This window comes from Gallinula chloropus (genome assembly GCF_964237585.1).
Source record: "Gallinula chloropus genome assembly, chromosome: 5".
Lineage (NCBI taxonomy): Eukaryota > Metazoa > Chordata > Aves > Gruiformes > Rallidae > Gallinula > Gallinula chloropus.
The window spans coordinates 45,397,770-45,418,065 of NC_140090.1; the positions used below are offsets into that span (position 1 = coordinate 45,397,770).

The 20,296-nt window shown below is 40.9% G+C and overlaps 1 protein-coding gene across 1 annotated transcript in view; it reads right to left on the minus strand.

Annotated features, from left to right (window-relative positions):
• The window catches only part of CTNNA3 (catenin alpha 3), a gene marked incomplete at its 3' end in the record, with an annotated part of 494,076 nt that overhangs the window by 348,626 nt on the left and 125,154 nt on the right, over positions 1–20,296 (minus strand). Inside the window, exon 6 of the mRNA XM_084264912.1 lies at positions 16,840–17,043. Within this exon, the coding sequence (XP_084121038.1) occupies positions 16,840–17,043 (204 nt within the window). The remainder of the gene's footprint in view (positions 1–16,839; positions 17,044–20,296) is intronic.

Genomic DNA, 20,296 nt, shown 5'->3' on the forward strand with positions numbered 1-20,296 from the left:
GGTTGCTTTATGTATTACTTCAGCACAAGCTAACAAGATATTGAGTGAGAATTCATTAGCAGCTGGTCAAGTGTAAACAGTTCATCAATCATTTTTATTTCCTTTCTGTCAGCAATTCTAATTTCAACTCTGAAAAAAAAATGTGATTTAAACTGTGAAATATATCACATAAAATAGGGACATTTGATAGTATGTTTTTAGGTTCTCAGGATCATTGTGAAGAAGTCAGTTCAACAGAAAATGAAGCCATTCTTCCTTTATAACCACCAAACCCTACGGGGGGGGGGGGGGGAAGAAAGGGAAAAAAGGCTTCTTCAAATAGAGCAGACAAACTACAATCTATTCCAGAATAAATCCATCAGTTTGTACCTAAAGCTCCAGTAAAAATCCTGGAAGAATTGCAAAGCTCTTTTCATGGCTTATTTTTACATTATTTCTGCCCAGTGAAAAATCAAGACGTGTTCTGGGTTGTTCTTATAGGCCAGTCACTGAAGTATCAACCAGTTGCTATAAAAGGGCCTTTGAGCTCACAACAGAGCCACATCTTCAGCATACAAAACACAGTGCCCTGCTCCAGTTTTCACGGTGGCAGAGCACACTCCATCTCTAAAGCAGTATCTACTATAACTTTCTGTTTATCAGAATAGAAGGACTGAACACAGATATTGTCTGAGAACGGAAGCTCAGATGGCCAAGTGGCTAAAAACATGAGAATCACTACCTCCTCCTCTGTACCCTGACACTGTGGGTAGCTTAACTCCTTTCTTTCTTCCTAGTCTGACACCTTGCAGCAATCTTCGGGAGCCTCCTCTTGAATCTCAGGGAAGCCTCCTCCCTCTAAATTTCAAGTGAGGCTCACGCATATTTCAAAAGCAGGAGCAGCCTCCAGGACCTGGCAGAGCTCCCTCAACACCCAAGCGCAGCAACCAGCACAGGTAGGTCAATGCATTGACTCGTCATCTGGGTTTTAAAACCCATTAGCAAAGTGTGCCCGGCCTGACAAAACGTTATGCATCATCTCTCCTCCAGAGTCAAAAGAAAGCAAGGTGATGGTCCCTCTTACACAAAAGCACTAAGAACAGTGAAGCTGATGATTCTTAAATTATTAAATAATTATTAAAACACTAAGTCTTAAAAGTAACCATAAGTACAAAGAGCCATGTTAAATGTTATTTGTTAGACTTTGTACTAATACTGGGGAATTATTGTGGATTACTTCCATACAACCAAATTCTAGAAAGATGTATTTTGTTGGTTGGGTTTTTACAGAGCATACCAACTTTCTTCAGAGAAAAATGTTAATATGAAAGAATAGGTCACGTATTACATTACACAAATGCAATTTTGTTGCTGAAGTTTTAATCTTGTAAAGCAAAATTCCCATCTTCTATTTCTTGTACTTCAGTTCGAGTTCATGAACTGATTATAGGATGGAAAACTGTTAGGTGGATTCTAAAAAGCTAAATTAAGATAAATCTTTCTAATGTAGTTATAAATTTGGCAGGGTAAAATAAAAAGTCCTGCTGATATAAGCCGGATCACCATTAACTATTCCACTTTCCTGCAAACGGCTCATAAGGACATAGATTCTTAGTACACATGCAACTAGCTATAGCTTCTTTTGTATAGAGGGGACAAATCATTACCTGTAAAGAACCTGGAAGCCTAAAAGCCACACTAAATTTCAGTCCAGTTTTGATCACTGCCTGTGAAATGCATTCACCATTATGATTCCACACTAATCGGGGTGGGGGAGGGGGGATTTAGCATGAAAATGCACAATGAAGACTGGGGATGATATTCTGGCTGTTTACAAGCAATGCATGGTACCAGATTTACCGGCTGGCCTATGGATCTATAGCACAGATCCACAGACTCTCCATTCTAATAATAAAGTGGAGAATCAAGAAAATTAAAACTTCCACCCTGAATTAGTGGTCAAAACAGAAATCTAAAACTACTCCTCCAGGTCATTCTTCCATCTCCCCATTTTCATTAAACTGTAATAACTACTTCGGTTTGTAGTAGTGTTCCAGTAGAGCTGTATCTAAATAAATGCCATGCAGATAATTTGAGTATCTGACCTCTGCCAAACATCACTTTTGGGAACTGCCATCATGTAGCTCATACACAATCCACGTGCCATTCAGTTACAGTGTATTTCTGGAAAACCCAGCTTCCAACTTGTCTACATACAGCTTTTATCTTGGGTAAGAGTCAATTATCATTTACAGGTACAGGCAGAACACGAACTAGCATAAAGCACATTGCATACTGAAGCAAATCAGGGAGGCACAAAAGCAGGCAAAAGGACCTCGTAAAAATCATAGAATGAATCATAGAATGGTCTGGGTTGGAAGGGACTCCAAGGATCATAGAGCTCCAACCCCCCTGCTACAGGCAGGGACACCAACCTCCAGGCCTGGATCTACACAAGGCTGACCAGGGCCCCATCCAACCTGGCCTTGAACACCTCCAGGGACAGGGCATCCACTATTTCTCTGGGCAGCCTGTTCCAGCACCTCACCACTCTTTCTGAAAATAACTTCCCCCTAATATCTAATCTAAACCTTCCCTCCTTTAGCTTTAGTCCATTCCCCCTTGTCCTGCCATTATCTGCTCTTTTAAAAAGTTGATTCCTCTCCTGTTTATACACTCCCTTCAGGTACTGGAAGGCTGCAATGAGGTCCCCCCGCAGCCTTCTCTTCTCCAGGCTGAACAAGCCCAGCTCCCTCAGGCTCTCTTTGTAGGGCAGGTGCTCCAGCCCTCTAATCATCCTTGTGGCCCTCCTCTGAACCCTCTCCAACAGTTCCACATCCTTCTTGTATTGGGGGCCCCAGATCTGGACACAGGACTCCAGATGGGGCCTCACGAGGGCAGAGCAGAGAGGGACAATCACCTCCCTGTCCCTGCTGGCCACTCCTCTCCTGATGGAGCCCAGGATACCATTGGCCTTGCGAGCTGCAAGAGCACACTGCTGGCTCATGTCAAGCTTCTCATCCACCACAATCCCCAAGTCCTTCTCAGCAGGGCTACTCTCAAGAAGCTCTTCTCCCAGTCTGTATCTGTGTCTGGGATTCTTCCGTCCCAAGTGCAACACCTGACACTTGGCAGTGTTGAACCTCATTAGGTTCCCCCGGGCACATCTTTCCAGCCTGTCAAGATCCCTCTGGATGGCTTCCTTTCCTTCTGGGGTGTCGACCCCACCACTCAGCTTGGTGTCATCCGCAAGACACCAAAATCTGTCCTGTCAATCTAAAAAGTGGTGTTGGTAAATCCAAGAAAGTGAATCCAGCTCACATTTCTTCATTAAATTAAGCCTTATTTTTCTATGGAAGTGAAAATCAGAGTTATCTCAGGGAGGCAAAACTCCTCTAAGCTTTCTAAGGAGGAAATATATGCAAGGACTAACAGGTATTGGGAAGGAAGCTCACTAGTGGGAACCTTTCTACAGGTGCAACCTGAGGCTTCAGACATGCATTGGGAACAAATCTGTAAGATGCACCTTTGCCAGGAAAGGATGAGGAGTCAGATGAATAAGGAAGAAATTTCTGCTTTCCCAAGGTGGATTGAGTTAACAGCTCACAGCCCACAAAAGGGACAGTTCTGCCCAGCTAGCCTGCTGTTGAACTGTCAGTTAATCATTCCTGTTTCCCTGAGGCTATATACAGAGTTTGTGTGCCCTTCACAGAATTTGACTCAATTCAGTAAAACTGAAAGAACCAACTCGAACTAGCAAACTGTCAGTTTGGGAAGCTGACATGGCTGAGAAGCAAGGTAACCTAAGTGTCAGAGCTAGTCCAAAGAAAGTAACAGGCCTGAGTGACTGACAGCACAAATGCATAAGGTACACAACTGACTACCTACTCCAGCTGAACTGCACTCTTTAAGCAATGGGGAAAGGGAAAAAAGCTTCACGATGAGGACAAAACACTGATACATGCATCCAGCATCAGTGGAATCTGCATCCTTAGACACCTGACCAAATATGGTCCTGAGCAACTGACCTAACTTTGTGGGTTGTCTTTCTTTGGACAGGGAGTATCAACAGATGTCAGAGGTACAAGTACAAGCATACAGTATCTTAGGTAATTTTAACTAACAGTATCAACAATTAAGTTAATATTAATGAAAGCTACAGACACAAAATTAAGTAGTCAGGAGACTTACTACTTGCTTGCAATTCTATCAAACATTTAAAATGGCATTGATGGTGCTACTGATTGCAAGAAAACAAACAGCAGGAATTAAAGCACATCAGCAGAAATCAGACATATAGATGACTGGAATTTCTTCAGAGGAATGTTCTACACAATTTCACCAGTTTATCAAAAGCAGAATATTCCATGGAAACAGAGCAAGCATAGCAGATCTTCTGACAACACACAAGCACACACTTTGTGAGATGGCCTCAGAACCAAAACCTGAATATTTCAGATCCACTACTCCCAGCCTATTCTGGGAATGAAGGACTTGGAGGTACCAGTCCCTGCATAGTCTTGCTCTCCAAAATTTTTGTTCTTAACAGCTCAGAGAGGTAGGTACCGTGAGGATCACCATAACAGAGGAGTGAAATAGCCTAAGAATGAGCTTTACAGCTCATTCAGATTCTGCAAGCTCACTCATACACAACAGAACTTTGGTTTCTTCCCATTGGGATCTAGAATAACACTTCAGCTGCTCAGGAGTGGATAGGTATAAAGCTGATGATACTTTTGTTAGCGGTTGCAATTGCAAAGAACTTATCTATATGAAGCAGATAAGCAGGCACTTTATTCCAGTGCTGGGGAACATGGAAGATATTGCCACCAAAGGCGTGTTCCAGAGTTCGTTAGAAATCACACTATACTTATACATTTTTTCAGCAGGGCCATTGCTTAAAATTGCATAGAATGCTTGCTTTGTAATTTGACCTTTGCAATGATTGGTTTGGTTACTTTAACATATATATTCTCGTTCTACAAAAAAAAAAAAAAAAAGGCTAACTTTACTGATTACTTTGACTAAAAGGAGGAGAGGGTAATAATTAGCATATTCATGATGTTTCCTGGAAATCATTATCATATGCATATGTCCTAATGCATGCACAGTTGTTTTGAGGGGGGTCCTCTGGTGGTCCTCAACTGTCTTCCTCTCTGAGTCTGCTGATTGAACCCAATTCTTGCACATGCTCATCTCATCTTTTGGCTATTTCTCCAGCCCCCAACCATTCCTACTGGAGATAGGAACTCCCTGTACTTGGTATATACTCTTATCAAAGTACAGCATACTTAGCATCCCCTGTCCCGCCCTAGCACAGTTGTTATGCTTTCCTAAAATCAAATTATTTTATTAGGTTAACTATAACAGTTTTGGCCAGTACCTGAAGGTGGCCTACAACAAAGCTAGGGAGGGACTTTTTAGAAGGGCATGTAGTGATAGGAAGAGGGGGAATGGTTTTAAATTGGAAAGGGGGTAGTTTTAGATTGGATATTAGGAAGAAATTCTTCACTAGGAGGGTGGTGAGACCCTGGCCCAGGTTGCCCAGGGAAGTGGTAGATGCCCCCTCCCTGGAGGTGTTCAAGGCTGGGCTGGATGGTGCCTCGAGCAACCTGGTCTAGTGAGAGGCACCTCCCCATGGCAGGGTGGATGGAACTAGACCAGGGAACTCTTAGGTTCCTTCCAGCCCTAACCATTCTATAATTCTATGATTCAATGTCAGTCAGTATCACGTAAGACTTCCCAGTGTATTTTACTTTAAAATCTTGCTGTATGGTTTGCATTGTTGGACTCAGGAGGTGACTGACAGAATCCAGATTATTACTAGGCCTCTTTTTTTCAAATTAGAAATATGTTTCCAGTATTTCTTAAAAGCAAAAGAAATAAATACTCTGCTTCATAGTGAATTGCAAGAAAGATCAAAAATGTGATTATGAACTTGCTTCCTTAAAAAGAGGCTACAAACTGTCACACAGCATTTCCTGATTCCTTTACCCAGCCATTGTTTGGGTTTAATTAGTTCACACTTTCTACTTGAAATTTGCAAAGTTTTAATGTATTTCTCTTATTATTCTGAACAGCTGACTGGGACCGCGTTGATCAGACCAAACCAGTTCCTGGTTGTGCACATACACTCTCTGACATACATACTGCCCGTTTGTGCATGTGCGCAGTAAGCAGAGCTACGTAAACTGCACGGTGCTTTTCTGCTTCATTAAGAAAAAGAAAGTGCTCATCAAGTTTCCAGAGAAAAGATTTACTTTAGCCTCCTGTGATGTGCGGAAAATAGACTCTATAACTCGAAAGTTATAAAGTAGGTATGTTTATTCAGCGCTGGGTGCACGGGGAATCTCTCCACCACAGGCGTGCACACCTACACAGCAAGCCGTTCGTGTATTTATACAATCTAATAATGAATATTCATTTTACGCCTATACATATTAATTACCTGTACCCGCCTACCCTCGCCTTGTATGCTAATTAGTTTATCATCTTTCGCGCTTGCGCAGATCCTTCAAAAAAATGATGGGCCTGGGTCTCTGGTGGTCCGTGGGATGAAGGCCCCGAGTCTTCCTCACGATGTACTTCTCAACTTTCTTGCCTGGAATGCAAGAATCTTGCCAACCTGCAGTGTTCTTATCTGTTTGGACCAATTTATGTTCCTACAGGGAGACCTACGGATGTATTCCAGCTATCTGTTCCCTCATTAGCAAAGAGATAATTGACATCTCTGTGATGGATGTTATCCTGTTCCCATTCTGCCTCCTGAAATTTTCCTACAGCTGTTCCCTACAAAATCTACCTCCCTGCAAGCCAGCTCCTGTGGGCCTCCTTATCTGTTTCTTCAAGCTACATAATTACATGACTTAAGTCTTGTGAGCTATTCTTTCTATTTCTATATGCCCCCCCGCCACACATCACCTGCTTCCAGGGTGTATGTAATTTCTTATTTTCTCCTAATTATGTGATTGTTATCCTTCACTTCTCCTGGAAAAAGCAAAACATACTCAGTAAGAGAATGGAGGGAGGTATTCCTTTACCAGTCACCTCCTTTTACAGACTGATCACTCTTTCTATACAATAGTAAGGTTTGGAAAAATATAAAAACATTGCTACTTGATAAAAAAAGATAATCCTAGATTATTCCTGTCTACAGCCCCTAGTTAAGTAGTTGTCTTATGTTTTCTTTCCATCTTCGTATAAGTTTTCTTTAATTTCTGCTACTGATAAAGAAAAAATGGTTAAAAATATTCAGAATAACCTAAGCTAGCAAGGATTTTCCAGTAAATAGAGTAATTAAATAATTTACTATATTTACTTAATGTATTCTACTAAACATTGCAGCTGTCTGATTGGAGACGTTTATTTTCTTCACATAAACCAAAAGAAAACATGCCAACTGGCAACACAGTCTTAGAAAACAACTGCAAGAAGCAGTTCTTGAGAAAAACTGATCTTGAAAGGATTTTTTTTCTTTAATTAATATGATGGTGGGGGTTGATTTGTTTACTTTTCCAGCCTTCTGATCATGCACATTGGTCACAAATGCAATGATACAGAAGAATATTCTTCTAATTAAGAAAAAGACTAGCAGCACGCCAGACAGAGAAACAACTGGGAATGAATCACTGAAATGAAAGTTAAAATAAAAAGGAAGTGCCAGTAAATACTGTTTATGGCCACAATCAGAAATCTGGTTTTGTTCTCCAAGAAACATTTTGATTTTCTTTTCAAAAAGAAAATGGAAATGCAGACTCTTAATTTAGATCCTCAGGTCCCCAATCCCTTTTAAATTACTGGTTTAAGATCCAGATGAACACTAAGGACAAAGCATTCACTTTTTTATGCAATAGTTTTATGATAGAGGACTGATTTCATCAAAAGTGTTAATAAGGCATTTCACGTAAAACTCCATTGTTTATTCATCACAAAAAAGACCAATAGAAGTTAGCCAGGAAATTAAGATGAAAAGCCAGTTCAGAACTAGGCAAGTATCTCCATTTATGTCAAAGAGAAGTCATCTGTGGTTCTGTAAATAAAGGACTGCAGCATCTTACTGAATTACAAATACCTTCAAATTGAGTGACTGCAAGAAAAAGCATTTGTTTTTAGCCAGGCAGACCTCAGCACTCTGGCTGATGAAATTCATAGGGAGAGCCTACAATCAACCGCTACACAAATTATTTCCACACACCATTCAAAATGTCTTCCTAACCTTTGCTTTTGAGAGAGGATCATCTAGCACAGACTTCACCTTAGAAACTGCTCTCCTTTTCACCACCTCAAGACAGCCAGAGATTATTCAAATTAAAAAACCTTTCCTGTACTTCTTTACATAATTAATTGTGCTACGAAAGAGTAGCATTTGGACGAGAAAATTCATCTGCCCTATACATATACACAAAGAAGAAAAAAAACACAAAATGAATGCATGCTGAACAAAAAATTTCCATAGCATTCTTAGAAATTGTATACTAACATTTAGAAAAACAATCAGTCATCAACATCCTCCATAAAATAGGAAACTGATGAAGAAAAACCTCCTGTAATGATAATAGCTTTACATAAACAGTAAAAAAATATTGTGCCTTGTGAATTAAACAGTTAGGTAGGTGTTGAGTTAACAAATATTTTAATATTTATTTGAAATGCTTGTTTATTACCATAATCAGTGATTGATCTCCTCTTGGAGAGAGAAAATACTACTTTATTGAAGGTTACCTCAAAAAAAAAATTAGTCTTCAGCAAGCCAATGTATTTCCCCTCCTGTCAGGTATACAAATTACTGACCATTGCACTGAATCATCCTCTCCAGAGCCATGAGTCGGTCATCGCACTACATAAACTCAAAGCAAGCTTTAAGTTAAGATCTGATTAATCCTGAAATAGCTTGACTCAGAACTGTTAGATGAAAAACAGGGCTTAAGAATAGAAAATCTTTCATTATCTTTCTCTAGCTCATGTGCATAGACCTCAGTTTACCACAAATTCCGTAAGACCACATTTAATCAGATAAATTGAACTGCAGCTTACTGTTCCATCGCAGATCTAATCTGGGAAATTCACTACCCTACTTTTGTCTTTTAAGCACACTCAAAATCTTCTTCCTGAAGAGCTCATATCCAATTTCCTTATAAAGCTAAGTGTTTGACAAAAGTGGAAATTTCACAGAATCACTAAAGAGACCTTTAAGATTGAGTCCAACCGTTCCTGTCCTATGCTAAAACATATTTCCTAAGTGCCTCATCTACTCTTTTTTTAAACACATCCAGGGATGGTGACTCAACCACCTCCATGGGCAGCCTGTTCCAGGCCCCGACAATGCTCTCAGTGAAAAATTTTTTCTTAACATCTGATCTGACCCTGCGCTGGAGCAGCTTGAGGCCATTTCCCTTTCTCCTATCTCCTGTCTCCTAGCTGAAGAGACCATCGCCCACCTCTCTACAACCTCCTTTCAGGTAGTTGTAGGTGGTGATAAGGTCTCCCCTCAGCCTCCTCTTCTCCAGGCTAAGCAACCCCAGCTTCCTCAGCCACTCCTCATAGGATTTGCCTTCCAGGCCCTTCACCAGCCTGGTTGCCCTTCTCTGAACACGCTCCAGGACCTTGATATGCTTCTTGTAGTGAGAGGCCCAGAACAGGACACAGCACTTGAGGTGTGGCCTCACCAATGCCAAGTGCAGGGGCACAATCACCTCCCCAGACCTACTGTCCACACTCTTTCTGACATTAAGTTTCAATTACACATACTGAAGTGTAAGAAAACCCACTTTAGGAGTGTTCAAAGTCAACTGAATTAATTACTTGGCCAATGCCAACAACAGAATTATGAAAACTACATGTTTTCCTGCATAATTGCCAGCACAGTGTGCCATATGGGCATTACCAGTTCTGGAATAAATCTTTTTTCTGAAAACATAAAACTTGATGAAGTAATAAAAAAACCCTGAACAAGAAAAATCTGAGTGACACTTTCCACCCACATATCACATATTTAAACTTTTATAGGTTTGGGTTTTTTTGCTATATCTAACTTCTGAACTTCTCTGGAACAGTTTTTTAAAAACGTTTGAATAGGGAGAAGACAGCAAAGAAAGACCATTAAAAACCATTCTTTTTAACAAAGACATAAATACAAGCTCTGTTTGTGCACGTTCATGCAGAGAAATAGAGAAAAGAGGAGTTCAGAAAGTCAGTCAGCTCAACTACTTGCATGAATAACCAAAAGCTATTCTGTTATTCAAGACTTTAACAACGAATTTCTTCATATTCCCTTGTTAGTCTAGTCTGCCAAGTTTGGGCTCAGTTCTTCAACCAGAGAGCAACTGCACAGAACTTTTCAAGATACGTATTAGAGAAAGAAGGTAGAAGCACCTGAGAAAGACAAATCAAGCAGTCCCTTATTCTGAGCTCCCTAAATTTCTATGGCAGCGATCTGGGGCATCAATAATAAAGTATATTATTGAATCCATAACATAGTGTTGTAGTTTTGCGTGGCTGGGTTCCAGTGGAGAAGGAGGGGCTGCAGGGGTGGCTTCTGCAAGAAGCCGCGAGAAGCCCTCTGCAGGCCCCAGACAGTAAATGCCAGCCAACTCGAGGAGAGAGTCATTGTTGACCAGGGCCGAGCCCATCAGCGACCATCACAGCACCTCTGGGAATGAGGTTTAGGAAAAAAAAAAACCAACCCACAAGCAGCCACTTTTGGCCCCCAGAAAAGGGAGTGAGAAGATGTAAGGACCTGTGCAAACACCAAGGCCAATGAAGTGGGAGGAGAAGGCACCCCAGGTGCCAGAGAGAAAGATGCCCCTGCAGCCCATGGAGAAACCCATGGTGGAGCAGGTGTCCCCTCACAGACCATGGAAAAAGCCAAGATCCCACCTGCAGCATGTGGAGAGGTCCCACACTGGAACAGGGGGAGACAAGCAGGAGATGCTGTGACCCACATTGGAGCAAGCCCCTGCCAGCACTTGCAGCCTATGGAGAGAGACAGAGAGATTAGACACCCACACTGGAGCAGGTTTGCTGGAGGGGCTTTTGACCCCATGGAGGACCAGGCTGAAGCAGTCTGGGCTTGAGAGACTGAGATACATTCTGTGATTTATGACTGCACCCCATAGAAGTGACCCATGCTGGGGCAGCTGGGGAAGAGCCGAAGCCCTACGGGAAAGGACTTATGTTGGAGAAGTTTGTGAAGGACTGTCTCCCGCAAGTGGGACCCCACACTGGAGCAGGGTAATGTCCCTCCCCAGATAAGAATGAGAACATTTTGTGAGGAACTGACTAAAACCCTCATTGCCCCATTCCTTGTCCCTCCTTGAGCCACAATGGGGGGAAGAAGGGAGTGAAATCCTGACTAAAGCGAAGTCTGCTAAGAAGGGAGGGGTGGGAGGAGATGCTTTAAGATCTGGTCGCACTTCTCATTACCCAACTCTAGTGTCACTGGCCGTGTGTGTAGTGTAATAAATTAGTTTTCTTTCCTTTATTTTGTGCTGAGTCTGTTCTGCACATGATGGTGATTGCAGAATGATGTCTCCCGGTCCTTATCTCGACTCCTGAGCCTCTCACTATATATATTTTCTCCCCTGTCCAGCTGAAATGGGGAGCAATAGAGCAATTTTCTCTGGTAAGAAATACCATTTTGTGGCCTAACTTCTCATCTTCTCTGGTAAGAAATACCATTTTGTGGCCTAACTTCTCATTTATGGAGTAGTGGTCTTTTCATGTACATATTATTAACCACCAATAATCTACTCTTCTGCAGCTACAGCACACAGATAATGAAGGGAAAATAGCCACAAGAGATGTAAATATCTAGCAAAAATCAAAGAATGGCATGGATTGGAAGGGACCCCAAGGATCATAGAGCTCCAAAACCCCTGTCACAGGCAGGGCCACCAACAATTTGAAAACTAGACAGACACAACTGCACAAGTCCCAACTACACACTGTATTGTCTTTACCGCAGATGGATCTTGCCTGTAGCTATTGAAGGGTCTGTACTGTGCACTTTTTCCTTAGAGGGCTCAGCACATTTCAGCTCACTCCCTGTCTCAGGTAACCCTTACTTTCAGGGATCCTAGCTCCTCTGGTCTCATCCTCACAGCATTTCAGTTTCTGTGCTCAGATCCAAAAAAGCCCCACCATCTGCCACGAGCTACTTCATCTCCCTTGCAGCATCATTTCCAGAGTGGTTCAATCCTGCCTGCCACAAAGCACATCACATTTACAGTTGGCCTCAGCTTGGCCTACCCTTAGGCTACATGCATGGTCATGGCTTGATTATCAGTACCCTAGATACGTAATGCAATCATCTACAGTGGGGTCAACTTCAGTCCACTTCCTGATCTGGCCTGAAGGTAAAATGTAGCATGGGTCTGTTCCCATTTTCTTAATTGTCTCATTAACTGACTGAAACCACCAGTGGTGTGAGAAGGGACAGCTTGGCTCTTCGCTGTGTCCCGCACGTGGTACAGCTGTGGCACAGCAAGCAGCAACAGCTGCCACCACCTGTGGCACAAGCAGCACAAGAGCATCCAGAACTGCGGACTGAGTCGGTGCTGCCACATTTCTGTGACTTGTGCAGGACAGTCTGTGCAATGTTTTTAACAAAAATTACTCTGTGGCTCTGACACATTTTACAAATCTAGGTGAAGCTGGCTGATGTATTTTAAAAGAACAAAAGAATATTGTTTTTATAAGTATATTTTCAGATCTCAAAGGTTGAGATTTTCCTTTTAAGACTTCTATCTTTAAAAGGAGTTTCAAGACATGCAAAAAACTGAAAAGTACAATGAAATTGCAAGCTATTTTACTGACTTTGAGCTAAAACTATAAAAACCCAGATAGGAAACAGAAGTTTTTGAAATATGTAACAAGAAAGAATGGAGTCACAACCAACAGAAAAGGCATAACGTATACTGGCCCAGCATGCGTAACTGTGTGCGTATATATACACCAGTATCTAAAATAAGCAGCAAAACTTATAAAGCTCAAATATCCTGAAATTACATTCCAAAAGCAAGGAAACATTAATTCAAGAAAGCAGCTGTCAGTATACCTGACCTGTCTCCACCAACCTTTCATCAGCCTTGGCTGAAGACTCTAGCCAGTGATCTCTATTCAAACCGAGAAGCGGCTGCGGAATAATTACTCAGACGTCCCTAATGCAGGCAGAGAAAGCAGTGCCTGAAATCATCCTAACTGCTGCTTACAACAGCCACTTTAACCCACACTCAATCATAAGTCTATTATCCTTTTTGATCACCCAGGTAAATGCAGATCCCTATTCTGACTAGGAGTAAAAGCAGACAGAGAACTCAAGAAACAGGGAGTTAGTATTGCTGTACTCCAATGTATTCAATAACTTTTCACTTGAAAGAATGAGCAGAGACAAGACAAGAGCTTGTCATTAGGAAAATGCAAGTGCTTATTACTAGAACAAAATGATTGCTCCTAAGGATGCATTATTATCCACACACCATAGCATGATTCTACCATTGATAAGCTACCCAAACTCACAGTAGTAATTCCTGTTATTTGATGACCTGAAATGCAAATACATGCCTTAAAAATGTATCTCTATGAGTAAAATTCAAACAACAATATTGCACAAATAATTCCAAAATACCAGAAGAAAAATTGCTGCCTTTCAGAAGAATTGTAAATATGTTTGCAATTTACTACATGTCTGAACAGAAACACCTAAAGCTTCTTGGAGAGACAGAATGGGCATTTGTTAGCACAGAGACCATTTTGCTTAACTTTCCATCACATCATCTCACTGTGATATAGTCTCCGTGAAACACAGTTACTTACACAAAAGGCAGTACCTGCTGAAGATAGGTTTCTCCCAGATTGTAGTAAAAACTCTAAATTTTATCACTGACAGCAGTAGGTCTTTGTTTACTCTTGATGTCCTTAGAGCTTATTAAAGACTTAGAATAATTTAGGGGGAAAAAAAATAGGATCAACGAAATATACGTTCCTTATATTGTTTCCAATAGTCATAGGGCTATGTCACAAGTTCCTGTACATTTGTTTAGGAACTGAGGGCTAGTTAAAAAAAAAAAAAAAACCAAAAAAAAACCCAGAACACACACAAAAACCGAAACCAAAAATCAAAACCAACCCAAATGATGCAGAACCTAGACAGAATTTTTGTACTCAAGCCCTTGACAATGATGCCACTACAGCTAAATACTTACCAGGCAGATCATATCCCCCACCAGCACCCAAACCAGGGACTTTAGAGATACATTAGATGTTACCAGTGTCAGGGCAGCTCATACAGCTTCCTGGCAAACCAGCTGCTGGAGGATTTGCAAAGGTGGCCCTTATGGCGTGTGATGTCTCTGAAGCAATGCAGCTCCCACTAGCAGCACACAGACAGACAGAAGCCTTAAGAAAAGTAATCAAACCAATATACCAGCAAGAAATGACAGACATGTTAAGAAAAAAAAAATCTTCCAGGCAGCTAACTGCCACACCTCATTAAAGTGATTGAGAAGAACTGAAATGACAGCAGGTGGGCTATTTGTTGTGAACCATACACCATCAAGATGGTGACAGGAGGAAAAGGGTGCCATTTGTGAATAGTGGGCGAGGAAAATTTTCCACTCTGGCATAAGAGCTGTGGTACACAGCCTCTGTGCATCACTCTGACCACAGGGCACAAATACACTACGAGAACATGCACATAAACGTACATACACCATGGGACTGCTTGTGGAGTACAGCAGAGCTCCCAAGGAAAGGAAGGAAATCACCATCTAGACCTTAAATTGCACAATGTTAAGAAATAGCATCATTTTCTCAGTTCATTCAATTCACAGTCCAAGCTTCTTGAAATTATTACTAGAATCGCCCAGAACACAGTCTCCTCGACCTATCATCTGTTCTTCAGTCAGAGTTGTGAAATGAAGTGACTGACACCTGATAATCTTCTCATTGAAAAAATGTACTTAATCCAGTCTCAGTAATAGCCATAAACTATTCTTGGTGAGAGTTTTTCTACTGTGATCAATATTAATTGTATAACCAGATCAAGAGCACAAAAAACAAACTAAAAGGAACTAAAACCTTCAAATTCCCTCCTGCTATTTAATTCTAGCATAACACTGCATACCTTTAAATCCTTTGTTTTTCTTTCTTCTTTTCTGCTTCCATTGTCTTTGTCACCTTGTGCAGACACTGTGTTCTGCAGCAAATTATATGTCACTTTCCCTTTTTGCCATATTTAAACAGCTGCTTTCTGACTTTCTCAGGTCAGCAGAGTGAGTTGTGTATTCTTCTTTTCCTCTTGGCCTGCACTATGTAACGCTAAACCCACGATTATTTCATAGAATAATGGAATATACTGAGTTGGAAGGGACTCAACCGGATCAAATCCAACTCCTGGATTAGAAAACATAATCTCAAATAGAAAACATAACCACAATTTTGTTTCACGACGCCAAGAATTTAAGATCATTTGACTTAAAGTAATTTTGTTCCCCTGAGACACAAAATTTCTGTAGAACGTTCTTGTGACAAGCCCACAGTGATCATTTAGACTAATCCAGGTTGCTACACACCAGATGTGCACCCTTCCATGGGCTCTGGCTACAACGGGTTAGAATCATAATTATCATTTAGTTTGTAAAAGATCGAGTTCAACTGTTAAAGTCTGATGCCTTCCCTCATTAAACATTTGGCCATTTAACAGCAAACCTGAACCACCCTAGAGCAGATGTTGCAATATGACATCTGCTACGAGAAGGTACCGAAGATTAACATTCTAAGCTAACCAGAGCTAAAGACATCTCACATAGCCAACTCGTGTAAAGAGACACCGAAGAGGGTCAAGAATCACACTGCATTCAACCAAAACCACAGCTAAATCTTGAGTAAAAATATGAAAGCAGCTTTATTTCATATAGGGACTGAAAGAGCTACTTGAATTCACGGAAAATTAAATAAGTCAGCTGTAAATTCCACCTGCTCTCCACCAAATAAAGAGAAAATATCCAAAAGCACAGTATCTGGGCAATGAAAAAACATCTGATATGCACAAAATAATGCTAGTCCCCACACTTCATTATCCTAATGACAAAAGGATAACACAAATTTTTTAAAAAGTCTCATTAGAACAGCTTTGGACTGGCTTGACAGTATGACTTAAACAGAATAGAAAGAAATTTCAGCTTCCTAAAAAAGAAACAAATAGCTGTATCATACAATTATCCTCTCAATTTGCTTGGTGAATCATCTTGAAGTAACTTTAGGTAAGAACAGTATACCTACAGAAAATGTTTCCAGAAGAAAAGCATGATATTAACAGTGTACCCATATTAATAGTATCCGAGTCTCCACTGTTTTTTCATTTAACTGCCAGACGTGAGAAATGCCAAATCCATTCTTTAAATCTAATTGCTATTTTTAAAACAGAATCAAACTACATTCCTTTTTCAAAAATTCACAGATGAGTTGGTCAATAAGCAGACCAGACAACCAGATTTCTGCATTTATCAAACATACCGAGCTCTAAAATTTAGCAATTAAGTAATTTTTACACTTGCAACATAGTATGTCTGTTCTGTACATTTTGCAGTTCACAATGAGCATACAATAAGCTAAATGTGTACATTTTATATGTAGGACAGCATTTTCCACAGGCTGTATGACATAATACAATTCATACGCATTCTGGAGATCCATATTTAGCTTCTGCTTATATTTATGTAGAAAAATGCTCCTTTCAACCTTTTAAAGAGTGTGTTGAAAAATATAGGTTAAACTCTAATTATAAGTTACAGTAATTGAAGGTTAAATTCTAGTATACACTAAACCAGGCAGATAAAAAAGAAAGTAAGTCTGGTTACCTACATTGTTTATGTATTCAGAAAGCAGGTCCTGGAGAGCTTGGCGGATAGCATTGCATTCAGCAATGATGCGTTCTCGATGAACATCACGCGTGCAGGAAGAATCAGCTAGCAAAGCTGCTCCACTGATAATAGATTCCAGACGTTTCTCTAGTGATGGCCTTATTTTCTCTTCCTTTACTACAAGAGGATCCAGGATAATTAAATTCTGGAAAACATTAGGAGTACAGGTAAGAAAAGTCAGCCCAGGTAAGTTGCGGCTTTATTTTTTATTTGCATGAAGCACGGTGACATTATACTTCTTAGACATCCAACTAGCCTTTTCCCCTGGAAGTATCCAAAATACCTTTGACAATGGCAGAGTCCATTTTCCCTGCTGGGGCCAGGCATACAGGCCACATTCAGACACAGCCACATTCTCACTGCTGTTCAGATCTCATTAGCTCTATGCCAATACCCAAGATCTCAAATCCACTGGCCTGGACTGAGTGATAATGCAGCAACAGAATTTTCCAGATGGAGCTGGTTCACAACTAAGCATGGAACAAGCAGAACAAGACCACATCTACCCACAGACTACATTAAGATCTTCTGACTACAACTGCCTTGTCACCAAGTCCTTCCTCTGTTCCCTACTTTTGCTGCAGATACAGGATTTTCACCCTCAGTCCCCCCTCACCTGTATCTGACATTTCTTCTTCTACGAGGCATTTTACTTCTGCAAACACAAATGCTATTTGTTGGCCTTTCTAAATATTCAAGCATTCTTATCACTGCATTATCTATCTAACTCTACAACAGAAAGCTATCAACCCCTGGCCCAGACTGCCAGGTTCATGGCCAGACAGGAGGCATGTCTTAAAACAGGCAACTGCATCCCACCTTCCCAAGCTCTCAGCCAGCACTGTTTCTCCTCTTTGAGCTTTGTCAGTACAGTTGTAAAACACTTTTATTCTTTGAAAATCTTTTCTGTGTCTTTCTACACTTATTCCCTATCCACCTATATAGTGCGCCTGTATTCTCTATTTACCTTGTAAATCCTTAAAAAGAAGGTATGTATTTCACACTAACCTCTAATGTCTATGGAAATTATGGCACTGAGTTTACTACTCTGACATATTCCATGTTTTGTCTGAGTAACTGTTGTGTTTTTGTCCCAGCTGAGAGACAAGCACCACATACTCACTTGTCCTTTAAAAGGGAGTTGGGGGGCGGGGAAGGGGGAAGTTGAGGGGTGGGGGAGAGGGAAGGAAAAGGGAATGGAAAAAAACAAAACCAAGGAACCAAAACCTTGTGGTTTGGGATAAGGAGAGTTTACTGGAACAGCAGAAAGATAACAATATAACAATAGTAACATGACTTTACAGCAAAATATATGAAACTGCTGATACACAATGCAGTTTCTCACCAAACCCCACAACTCCAGCTATACATCTCAGAGCCGTCCTAAAAAACAGACCGTCCCCAAAACCGCTGTCCTGGAGCCATCTGCTCCCTCCCCTTGACCAGCCCCCCTTTATGCTGAGCATGATGTAATTGTCATGGAATACCCCCTTTGGCCAGTTCAGGTCACCTGTCCTGGCTGTGTCCCCTCCCTTCTTGTTAGCAGGGAAATATGAACAACTGAAAAGTCCTTGATTGCTTGGCAACAACTAGAAACATCAAGGTGTTACCAGCACTGCTCCCATCCCAACTCCCAAACACAGCATTCCATCTGCTATTAGAAAAGAAATTAACTCCATCCTAACCCAAACCAGGACAGGAACACAGACCAGAGTCTCAGCTGTGTTTGAAAGAGGGGTTCAACATGTCCAGTATGTAGGCTTTTAAGTTCTGAGGTCCTCCTGATATCTAACAGAAAACCAGCAGCGCTGAGAAAGTTAAATCACATTACGTGAGCAGTCTACGTCTGCTGATTTTTAGTCTAATGCAGACTTATACCATGGCAGGACAACACCACTGTGACCACCTTTCACAGGCTGAATATAGGCCTGTTGCTTTTGTTCAACAACATTTCTTTCAAAGGACATGGATCTAAGTGTCCTCTTGCTTTTCACTAGCTAAGGTAAAAAAAGCACAAGACTGTTTAGGCATGATAATACTAATTGCATTTGTGTGTCAAGAAAATACTCTAAAGAGAAAGAAAAGGAGAGCTGATACTGTGAGAGTATGTGTGGGAGTCTGGCTAGCTCATCAAGGCCACAGCTACTTGCACTTGCAAAAACAGCCTTAAGAATACACTAACAAGGGGCTGAAAAGCTTGGGGAACCTGTAACGAGATCTCTAAAGACCTGATACAGTGCAGATAGCCTTTCCAACCCCCCATTCTGGCCCCTAGTTATGTAACCCTTGGATGTATATTAGCAGCTACTGGCTTGAATAAAGTGAACTGATTGCTTTTAACCATATTGGTGTGTAGTCTGTTCCTAGCGCCGCTCCGCACTTCCAAAGCCCCTGGATATAAATAATTTTCCAAGATCTGGATTTTGGACACAGGAACTCGCAACAAGCCTGTATAGGGGAGTTCCAGCATTTGAAGAAATTCATACCTTTCAATCTATCTGAACATCCAAAACACTGCCATTATGGTCCAGATCACCAAGCCTATATTCCATATAAATCCATTCACCTGTTACACCCATATGCGATTTGAAGCTTTCAAGAGAAATATTAAACAAGGAAACTATGCCTTATACCCTTAAGTGGAATTTGGGTCAGGTAAATCAGAACTTATCTGGGCTTATCCATTATGTGCTGGACTACTTTTAAGCTGGAGAATTTTAATTATTTTTTCCATTTAGAAAAAAAAAACAACCAACCAATTTGGGGTACTGTCTAGTTTAGGCAACTTTAGGAATAGTGAAAGTGTTCTATTAGAACAGTATCAGATAAAAGCTTAAACAAGATAGGAAAGGGGACTTTCGTCACCTTGAAATTTTCTTGTTGGTTGTTACTATTCTCTTACATATCACATGATTTAGGGTAAGGAAGGCTTTTGTTACATGTTCTACCCTCCCATCTTTTCTTAAACATACAAGAATTGTTTTGAGACAGCTGAGGGATTTTCCAGCAAAGGTAAAGAAATCCAAACTTCATAATCTGAATATTTACAAAGGAAATCAGCAGAAGTTCTTTCTGCATTACTGTTCTGTTCTCGTGGAAGCTTCTATTTCCCAACTTGCAGGATCAGCGTAGGTTTCCAAACTTATGTTCCACTGCCCTAGCATCCTCCTCTCATTTAGAAGCAATCTAGTTAAGAACTCTCAGCACATCAGCCACATACCTACCATCTATTAGCATACATAAAAAGAGTTGACAATGAACCTTCTTAAACAACCTCTGTAAGACCTTATAAGGCCTGAAGTTCTAGGATTATGTTATGCTTTGTATCAGAAACTGGGGCTGCATGAACTCTAGAACTCAAATTTCCACAATGACTAGAAAGCAAAGGTACTAGTGAA